At 38.3% G+C, this 10,425-nt stretch overlaps 3 protein-coding genes across 4 annotated transcripts; 2 read left to right on the top strand and 1 right to left on the bottom strand.

The window, feature by feature from the left end:
- The first annotated feature begins 238 nt into the window (after positions 1–238).
- On the top strand, positions 239–649 carry LOC116013166. Its single transcript, XM_031252816.1, has one exon. The coding sequence runs from the start codon at positions 239–241 to the stop codon at positions 647–649; it is 411 nt and encodes a 136-aa protein (XP_031108676.1).
- Positions 650–1,897: 1,248 nt separating this feature from the next.
- On the top strand, positions 1,898–7,115 carry LOC116012332 (aspartic proteinase Asp1-like). Of its 2 annotated transcripts, none has more exons than XM_031251849.1 (10): positions 1,898–2,407; positions 2,866–2,983; positions 3,220–3,440; positions 4,199–4,420; positions 4,561–4,699; positions 5,014–5,214; positions 5,308–5,380; positions 5,469–5,574; positions 5,912–6,091; positions 6,802–7,115. In XM_031251849.1, the coding sequence occupies exons 1-9, from the start codon at positions 2,223–2,225 to the stop codon at positions 5,949–5,951; spliced, it is 1,305 nt and encodes a 434-aa protein (XP_031107709.1). In that variant the 5' UTR covers positions 1,898–2,222; the 3' UTR covers positions 5,952–6,091; positions 6,802–7,115. The 2 variants fall into 2 exon arrangements, with proteins under 2 accessions (XP_031107709.1, XP_031107710.1); XM_031251850.1 differs by having other exon boundaries at positions 6,799–7,115.
- Positions 7,116–7,177: 62 nt separating this feature from the next.
- Positions 7,178–8,992, bottom strand: LOC116012333 (NAC transcription factor 32-like). Its single transcript, XM_031251851.1, has 3 exons — positions 8,740–8,992; positions 8,373–8,647; positions 7,178–7,830 (listed from the first exon to the last, which is right to left on the bottom strand). The coding sequence occupies exons 1-3, from the start codon at positions 8,927–8,929 to the stop codon at positions 7,429–7,431; spliced, it is 867 nt and encodes a 288-aa protein (XP_031107711.1). The 5' UTR covers positions 8,930–8,992; the 3' UTR covers positions 7,178–7,428.
- Positions 8,993–10,425: the final 1,433 nt, after the last annotated feature.

Below are 10,425 nucleotides of genomic sequence, written 5' to 3'. Positions count from 1 at the left end.
CCCCCCCCCCCCCCACCCCTCTAGACTCACTCCTCTACCTATTGGGACCAATAAGTGGTATCAGAGTAGTTTCCTTGATCGGTAAACATCTATGCATACTGCATGGAGATCTCATTTCAAAAATCCAAAAATCTAATTTTCACTTTGCTTTATTTTTTTTTTTTTAAAAAAAATCGATTATCATCATTCTAGGCATCTTATGTTCAATTTATCAAAATTTGATGACTAGAAGGTACGCATGCATGCATATTTGTCTGCTATTCATGACCAGATGTGGGACGTTATAATTGACGGACCCATCATAATCATGATGACAAATCCTAACCGAGCAGCAGAAGAAGTTGGCACATCCGAGTTAATAGTCAAACCTAAATCTTTCTTCGTGGCAGAGGAGAGGACTCGTAGCAATTTGGACAATATTGCACGAGGCATCCTATATAAGACTCTTGACGAAACATTGTTTCCAAGGGTGAGGAAGTGCAAGATGGCGAAAGAAATCTGGGAAACTCTTATGCTCATATGTGAAGGAGATGAGCAGGAGAAAGAAAACAAGCTGACTATTGCCATAAAGAAGTTCGAGGACTTCAAGATGGGAGCTATCGAATCCATCACGGAGATGGAAACCAGATTTATAAAGCTACTGAGTTAGGTGGCGGATCTTGGCAAAGAGTTTACACAGAAGGAGATCAACCTAAAGATTCTCCGAGGTCTTCCCAAGTCATAGGAAATGAAAGTCATAGCCATGAGAGATCACCAAGATCTCAAAACAATCCACACCACTCAAATCTTCAATGACCTGAAGGCATATGAGTTCGAACGCGAATCCATACATGAAGCAGAACCAGAGACAAGAAATGTGGCACTAGGTTCTAACCAACAACCATCCACATCATCAAGGTCGAACTCTAACCCTGCTGATTTTTTTTACTGACGAACAGTTTGCTTTGTTTATCAAGAAGTTTAAGAGGTTCATGAGAAAGAATCAATCTCATGACAACTCGACTACACCAAATACATCTAGCCGAAGGCACACTGAAAGAACGAATGCACCAAGGACTCGCGAACCCAAAAACTCTCAAATGCTTTGCTACAATTGTTGGAAACCTGGTCACTTCAAGGCCGAATGCCCTTACCTAGTGGTTCGCACACACCAGGACCAAACTAAAGGATTTGGCAACCAAAGTAACACGAGGAATGCACTAGCTGAGACAAGCGGTCGCAGTTCTAATCACTTGGGTGGTCACCAAAAGGGTGATCGCAGAATAAAGGCTCTGGTTGTTGAAGAAACAACCGAGAAGACTATAGACAGGCCCTACACATCGAGCTCAAGTTCAAAAAGCGGAACCTCAGGAGATGAGAAGAGATTCATCTGCCTCAACAGTCAGGAAGAATTAGACGAGGACATATGCCTCATGGCAAATGAAGAGGAGGTAAACTCTCAAGCTTCATCTACTGGTTGTGATTCTGATTCTAGTTGAAATGAAGATCCTATGGATTCAGTTTTGAAACTAGTGAATGCACACTGAAAAAACGAATGCTTACATAGTGCAATTGAATCTATTAATTGAAAAAAGCTTCATAAAAATCATTTAAATTGACAAAAAGATGTAGTTACACTCAATTGAGTTTGTAATGTTTACATAGATCTAATTTGGGATCAAATAATATCATGTAATAATTTTTTTACATACATGACGAGTTTATGCAATTGTCGTTGATATGACAAACAAGGATGTAGAAATCAAATAACGTGACGCTGTAATTCTCCCAAATAATTTGCTAATCATGCTCTATGTTTAAGGCACCAAACTGAAGGGTGGCATATCTCAACAAGATTTAGTTATTTACCATGTTCTTGTCGACCGAAACAAATGACGCTTCCCACAAAAGAAAGCAACAGTGCGGAAGAAAGTGGGTAGAAATTTCCTAGCTTTCTACTAGTCCGTTTACTACTGTAAAACCAATCGCGAAATAGTCATAGTCGTACCAATTTCTTTATGCTCACTATCTTGACTTTAGTCGAGGTCGACGCCTATTAATGGAGGGAATCAGCAAAGAAAATCTTGAGACCTTTCCCAATAATCCATTCAACTTTTCAGATAAAAAAAGATAATCGGACGTGTTCTGCGGGGAAGGGCATTTCAAGAAGAACCAATCTTGATTGATTCTTCTTCAAGTGTTGGATTTCTGGGTGTTTGTGTATTGGTTGATTGCTAAGAGGTATGAGGGGAATGAAACTGGCAATTCTGATGATTTTTGGGGTGTTGACCGTGTCATCGGCGGCGGAGAAATGGTGGAAATCGGCGTTAAGCGATTCCGGACGACTCTTTTCTTCTCTGTCGGCGGTCAATCACGCGCGCGCTTCTTCTATTATCCTACAACTACACGGCAATGTTTATCCCAATGGGTATGCTATTCTTCTTCACTCTGCCCTTCCAGTCAGTATCTCTGATCTTTGGAATGCATCATTTCACATGTCTATCTCTGAACCAAAATTTATGGCTGCTAGAGAGAATGTTATTGAATGGATGCTAAAGAAAAATGATTGCCAGTAGATTGTTGCATATGGGAATAATTTCCCTACTTTGATACAGACTGGGGTTTATACTTTATACTCGTCCGAGAAATTCTCAGTTCTTGTATAATAATACAGAAAGATTCTTTCAAGAGTTTACTTAATGAGGGGTACCAGAAGTAAAATTAAAAAAAAAAAAAAGGATTGATAGTATCTATATATATAGCACATGATTATACTTCATTTATTTTTCAGATTTCAGAATACATAGAATACTATGGTTGCAAGTATTGCATTTTTATCAAACATTTTCTGCATTCAATTGATAGGGGTTAAAATGTGTATTGCAGCTTTTATTTTGCTCAAGTCAATATAGGGCAGCCTCCAAAGCCCTATTTTCTTGATCCCGACACAGGCAGTGACCTTACATGGCTTCAGTGCGATGCTCCTTGTCTCCGTTGCACAAAGGTTAATTTTCTTATCACTTCTTTCTTATCTTATTTCTTGTATAAAATTTTTCATTCACTCTAAAGAGCTGATAGTTTGTATAGTATAATCCAGGAATCAGATAAAATGCTTTACACAGATTACAGAATGATTGATGAACATTTCTCTTAAAAGAAAAGATGCTTCTTTCAGCATGCTTTCTTACTACTTCAATATCACCACCAAGTCATTTATTTTTTCTAATTGTCTAATTGCAGGCGCCTCACCCCCTTTACAAACCCAATAATAACCTTGTGGGTTGTAAGGATCCTCTCTGTGCCTCATTGCATTCAGGTGATCAGAAATGTGAAACTCTAGAACAATGTGATTATGACGTTCAGTATGCGGATGGGGGTTCATCCCTTGGTATCCTACTTAATGATGTCTTTTCCCTCAATCTCACCAATGGAGTTCAGATTGCTCCTCATCTAGCTCTTGGGTCAGTGTTTTTCATACTATTTGCTCTATTTTTCTTTAAAGCTAATCATTTTACTGTAAAAGTTAAAGCAGTTCCCAGCTAACTGCCTAACTGATCTCGCATCCTATGAAATGCATGTCAGTGTCCAGATTTTATAACATCTGCTGAACATTTTCTAGCATAATCTGCATTGTGAGTATTGGTAATCTGATACTATGAATATAAAACACCAAAGAAACCAGGAAAAAGAGCTTGTATTGTTGCCTCAGGTTTGTGAACCATAAATTTTTTATGGCCTAGACACATTTATTTGCCGTTTCTCTTCCTAGACTGCTGTTTTCCTGTAATCCTAGACTCCTAGTTTTAGATAAAATCAAAAGTCTATATGGAATGTTGAAGTTTCTTATGTAGATTTAATCAATGAGTGTATGCTTTTTGTTGAACATAGGAAAATAGCCCTAGGGCTAAAGTATCAGGCTTAGCCGTATTTGTACCTTCTGTATATATAAATAAAAAATCTCTTGTACATATTTGAAATATAGAAAATGCAATCAAACCTTTCTACTGAGCAATTTTACCTTAAATACTTGCTCAGAGTTCAGAGGAAATATTAACCGCCTTTTACATGTCTTTAGAAGTGACTTTTAATTTGATGTTGGGACATGTTTCCTTTTGTATCCTTAAATTTAAATTGAACTTAGTATCCTGAATTTCATTTGACAAAAGAAAGATAACAAATCCAACATTATATGCTCAGTTGATTTTTTCCATTGCTACAGATGTGGATATGATCAGGAAATTGGCAACTCTTACCATCCTTTAGATGGAGTACTTGGACTTGGGAAAGGACCAACCAGCATTCTGTCACAACTCAAGAAAAAGGGTCTGGTACAAAATGTCGTTGGCCATTGCTTGAGTAGGCAAGGAGGATATCTCTTCTTCGGGGATGAAGTTTATGATGCTTCACAAGTAGTTTGGACATCAATGTCACGTGATTACGAGTAATGTGCTCTTCTCATATGAATAACAGGGAAAAGGGGAAATACAGCCATGATATGTCTATACACACTTCCTTTATTTTATATGGTTGTGCCTGACTTTAGTTCTCATAGAAAACTTCTCTAATGATGGTACATGACAGGAAGCACTACTCACCAGGATCTGCAGAGCTAATTTTTGGTGGTATTAGTACAGGGGTTAAGAATCTCCTCGTAATCTTTGACAGTGGAAGTTCTTATAGCTATCTGCAATTTGAACCATACCAAGCTTTTATTTCCTTGGTGGGTTGCAGATTTGTAGTTCACCCTTGAGAACCTCTGAATTTTATTTCCTACTACTTGGCTAATTTATCATATAATTTGATACTTATTGTGAATGCCAGGCATCTTAGTGAGTTGTTGATAATCTGATATAGTATTTGTTACAATGTAATAATTAATTATGATAGATTTACTTGGCCCGGTCTGTACTAACTTGCAAGTGATCAATCTATCTTACCCTTGGAGCACTTATTGCTGGCTGAACTTGTGTCATACTAGTGTGATGCATAATAAGTGTTTGATTTATATAACCATTATTTTACTTGTGCTTATAGGTCGAGAAAGAACTGAGTGGCAAACCCTTCAGAAAAGCAAATGATGACAATACTCTCCCACTGTGCTGGAAGGGCAGGAAGGCTTTCAAAAGTGTACAGGATGCCAAGCAATATTTCAAACCTTTTGCGCTGAGCTTTGCCAAGGGGTGGAAGGGCAGATCTCAGTTTGAGATCCCCCCAGAATCATATCTTATCATCTCAGTAAGTGCTTCAAAATTATCTTTATTTTGTTCTGATTCATGAGACTTGATTTTTACTATTTTGACTCATTTGGTGATGGTATTTTTGGTGTAGTCAAAGGGTAATGTCTGTTTGGGGGTTCTAAATGGTTCAGAAGCAGGTCTGCACGATGTTAACATCATTGGAGGTAAGATTGGACAACGTAATATGATGGTATAAAGAAATTTCCTGGTTTAAATATAATAATCCTTACATTTCTTTGTTGTGATATGTAGACATATCAATGCAAGATAAAATGGTGATTTATGACAACGAGAAGAAATCAATTGGATGGACTCCTGCGAAGTGTGATCAGCCACCAAAATCATCCAATATTCAGATGTAAATAGAGAACTACACTTTCTTATTTGTCAACTAGCAAGTGCAGTGTTATCTATATACTCATATAATAAAGATGATCTAAGCCCAAAGTTGACTTTTTCTCCAACTTTTGTACGTGCTTAGATATGCGCTATGTATTAAGTATGTTGTAGAGAGCTATGCATTGTTTTGGTATTCCAACTATTCCTTTTTAGGTATAAAAGATGTGGCAATTTTTGCCAGTTTTATGTTTGTTATGCCTTTGATGATGTTTGTTGTGCACCTTTCATAATTATTACTATTCGATACCTTTTTCTTGAAATTTTGATGAATGGTAGACTGACCTTTTTTTCAATAGCCCTCTCTATCAGAATCAACCTACACATCAAGAACTTTAGCATTCATGCCTCCACAGCACATTCGGCGGCAAGCCTTTCTGTCTGTCTGTCTGGCAATTCAAGGGGGGCTATTCTTTCACTGACCTTTTCCTGGATCTATAGTCTGCTCAATCAGTTTGAAACCCTATCCTTTGGATCAGGTACCACCCTGATTTCACCATTTAATTAGCATGCTTGTATATGTTATAAAGAATGAATCATTGTTTTACTTGTTCAATAATACTATGCAGTATAAAATATCTGTAATTTTGAGGTGGGGGGTGAGTATTAGCATCTGTATTTTTCTTTACTGTATTTGGGTGTCTGTCATATAATGTATGCTATGGTCTCTAACTGTGGTGAAATTCAATCATGTGAACAGATTTCTCTACCAAGCACAGAGCTAGGTTAGGACTTTCCCCTTAGATAAGTAGCGTGTACATAGCACTCTTGTGCGAGAATCTCCAATGTAGCCTTACAGCTTGTCGGAACAACCCTTTTGCTTGTTAATATAAATCATTGTTTCCTTTTCTCATAAAATCCTAGTTAAGTCCGTAGGGTGGGGAACGAGGCTGGTCTAGGACTTTTGCGAGGAAAAGTCTAGACGCCGCATGTGGTCCGGTCCGATAGGTCAAAAATCGGCCCGTGACAGTTGGAAAGTCAACAAAATTTTCATCATTTTGATTTGGTTACAAATGTGCAATATCTGTTTTTTATTCCACTACATTCTATAAACCAGTCATTCAAACAAATCTTGGTTCAAATTAAAGATCAATATATTTTTTTGCATCAGATAGAAAATGAAGTATATACTGTTTAAAGTATCCTTGAGTTACTTACCTTAGCTTCACATTTTGCTTAATTGAAGCAGGTATATTGGGATGTTTGACATCTTACAATAACCAGCGGTTCTGATGATGGAAGGATTAGGATCTTAAACTGGAAGTAACTGAAGGGTCTGCGATTACTTTGAGATGGAATTATTTTCTCAAAACTTGGTTCTGATACCCTCTCTCTCTCTCATACTGTGAAGGGTAATTTCCCTTTTTTTTTTCTCTAAGGTTCAGTTTTGATGAACCTTTTTCTTTTTACAGAGTGGAAAGCAGGATGTTGATCTGAAAACTGTGATGTGAAGTAGCCTCAAATGTTTTGCTTTTATCAACTACTTTTTAAACATTGACACAATCTCTCTCTCTCTCTCTCTTACAATTCTTCTACTTATATATTTTCTTTACATGCACATAACGTAGCAACATATCAGACCATAAATATATAAAACAAATAAAGTTTTCAAGTTACCTAAAAGAATATTACAGTACAATATCCTACTTCCACCATAGTTACAAAGAACATGGTATTGCATTGGATAGATTATGCCTTCCCAGGATCATCTGAGCTAAGGCTGCTAATTTTGACTCCCAGGATTTTCTTGATTTTTTTGTTTTCAATTTTGTGGGATGAGACAAAGATTGAATGGGCACTAAGATCTAATAGTGTATTAACAAAAATTGAAAGGGGATTTGTGGTGGTGCATGTTCATGAAGAGCATGTCTTGTTGGAATGGATTGAAGTGCTGGTCATTGAAAGGAAAGGTGGTTTGAAGGGCGATGTCCGAGAAATTGTTGAACTGGAAATTGAGGTCATCCCATTTGGGGGCGCTTTGTACCTCCTTGTCGCTAGACGACTGCACTTGCTCCGAGCAGCAGCTTGAGTCGGTCTGCCGCCTCGATGTGTCCAACTGATTCTTAACCGGTATTACAGGGGGCAGCCCGCCTTCGTTCTGCAAAATTTTGGGCTTCTCATCTTCCAATTCTGGGAAATTCACTTCTTTCTCATCCACGTAATACTTCTCAACACTGCCTTTCTTGTTGTATATCCGACAAAGTACCCACTCATCAAGCTGTAATCACAACATTTCTTAAATTAAAGCTCATATAAAACATTAACTACTAATGTGTGTGTGTGTTTTTTTTTCAATCACTCAATCACTCCAACTCCATTTTGAACAACTCTTGTAAAAAGATTGTTATATTGAAAAAACAATTATCTAGTTTGGCTATCAACTAGGAATCTAACTAGATCTATATTTTCTTCTCGCTCTTGGGTAATAAAGCACAAACTAATTATTAGTGATAAATCACACTAAGAAACCCTACAAGCTCAACAATCATATATATATGTTGACCGTAGATCTAATATCTTCTCATTGGCTACTAATGAAGCATTGAATCCAACTAGATCGAGTTTTAAGGCGTATAGTAAAATTTGTATACAAGTTTCAATTTTGATTTGAAATCATCAGATTTCAAAGATTTATATATTTTATATAAATGTCATGATATTTGAATCTTTCCACTAATAAACTACAGTAATATTTGTTTGATTATAGAATTAGTAATTAGTGTTGGAAAGGTGGGGAAAGAAAAGGATTAAGGAATATACCCTCAAATTGTTTCTCTTGCCGGCGGAACGATCGACGTTGGCGAGCCGGTACTCGTGCATAATCCAGTTGGTCTTGATTCCTCTAGGGGCTTTCCCGGCGTAGAAAACCAGCGCCTTCTTTATCCCTAACGTTTTGGGCTTTCCGACGGGTTTATCAGCTCCGGTTGCCTTCCAGTACCCGGTCCCAGCAGCCCGGTTGGGCCGTGAACCGTTGGGGTACTTCCTGTCCCTAGGAGAGAAGAAATACCACTCTTTTTCACCGTACAAGGCCATCTCTGCATTCAAAATTGAAATTCACAAATTGTAAATAGATTTGAAAATACTCCGTAATAAAATAATTAACTGAAATTGAATAGTAGTAGGGTACCGGGAAGCTGCCAGGGGTCGAACTTGTAGAGATCAATATCGGCGATAATGGGAACGGAGATAGACTGGGCGGCGCATTTCCGGCAGAGATAGTGCACCACCAGCTCATCGTCGGTGGGATGGAACCGGAAACCGGGAGGTAACTCCAGCTGTGACTGCTTACTATCCTGAATTCCACCGTTGCCCTTCATCTTCTCTTTCTTCTTGTTCTCCTGTTCAGTGGAACTCGGCAGAGAAATGGAGGAAGATGCGAGGAAGCGGGTATATTTATACGAGCGAGAATGAGATTTCCACTGAGCAGGCGCAGTAGTGTAATACACACGTGGTAAATTTCAGCGGTGCGTATCTGGACAGTCGAGACGAGCTTTCTGGGGAAGACAAAAGGGTAGTGGTGGGGTTGGTCTGACCGCCGCCATTGACCGTGAGGAAGAGTGGGTTGTAGAAACAGTGACGGACTAATGAGGGGAGGCCACGTAAGACAGCGGACAACCACCCACGCACGGGTGGTGGTTTTGTCACGGCTGCCGTCACCAATTTGGACGGGTTTGGTGGCCGACGTCTGAAAAGATTAAAGGGGCAGCGCTTCATGTGAACCAGTCGACGGTTTTGGCTATGCTCAATGGCGATGAGTCGTCTCGTCTGTGTACTAATTTTGTCTGCCGTCACCTCAAAAATACATTTTGCACACATTGGACTAAATAACATATTTTAACATGGATATCTAAGATGGAAAATCACGTGGCTTTTGTGGTTTTTGAAGAATTGAATTAGGGTGTGATTATATTTTTTACTAATTTAATTAGACTCAATAAAGTTAAGTCAATAGCCGCGGTTGATTTTATGGTTAGGAGATAATCAGACCGGGGCCAACACAACCATAAACAATAAGGAAAAATGTAGGGAGAATTTAGAAAATAAAGAGCAGAGTAATCGCACTTGTATTAAAATCAGAATCCCTTACAATGTGACCACATGAGTATTTATACAAAATAAATGGGCTTGGGAAAGGAAAGAAAAAACAAATTAACAAATTAGACTTAAGAAAGCTGTCAAAACTACCCAAACTGCCACATTTATTTCCTAATATTGAAAAAAGAAACTTTTGCTCCAAATCTAGAGAAGATCTTCGCACGATCTCAATCAACCGCTCCTAGTTGGGCTCCATGAGCGTGGAAGGTAGCGCGGGGTTTTTAAGTAACAAGTCCACGAGCGAATCCACGCTCGTGGACGGGCTCGTGGGAATGAAGCAGCGCGGGATTTTGAAGAATGCTTTGGAAGGAAGCTATTTAAAGGCATAAGATTAGATATATTAGGGGGAGATTAGTTCCTAGCTTAGATTTAGATCAGTTTTTGGTGTTTTTGCTCTTAGCTCAAGCTTGAAATTGAAGATCAACTTGGAAGGCAATTTACTTTTGGATTGTTAATACATTTGCTTAGGTAATTTCTATTCTCTATCTTGATTTACATTTCAATTTGTTTTCCAATTGCAATTTCCAATCCTATTAGGTTTTAGATCCCATGTCTTTGTTTGAATTGTGCAATTCCATTATGATGAGTGGCTAGTTCTTAGAAGAGTTGGATGCTCCTAGCTAGGGATTATGCATGTGTGAATTGAATTGTCCAATTAGATAGGTGATTGCAAAATGTGTTTCAATTGCTCAAAGTGTGGATGATCTTTTGAAGTGAT

This window comes from Ipomoea triloba, chromosome 3, assembly GCF_003576645.1.
Source record: "Ipomoea triloba cultivar NCNSP0323 chromosome 3, ASM357664v1".
Lineage (NCBI taxonomy): Eukaryota > Viridiplantae > Streptophyta > Magnoliopsida > Solanales > Convolvulaceae > Ipomoea > Ipomoea triloba.
The sequence above is the reverse complement of the archived record's forward strand: the minus strand, read 5'-3'. Positions and strand labels throughout refer to the sequence as shown.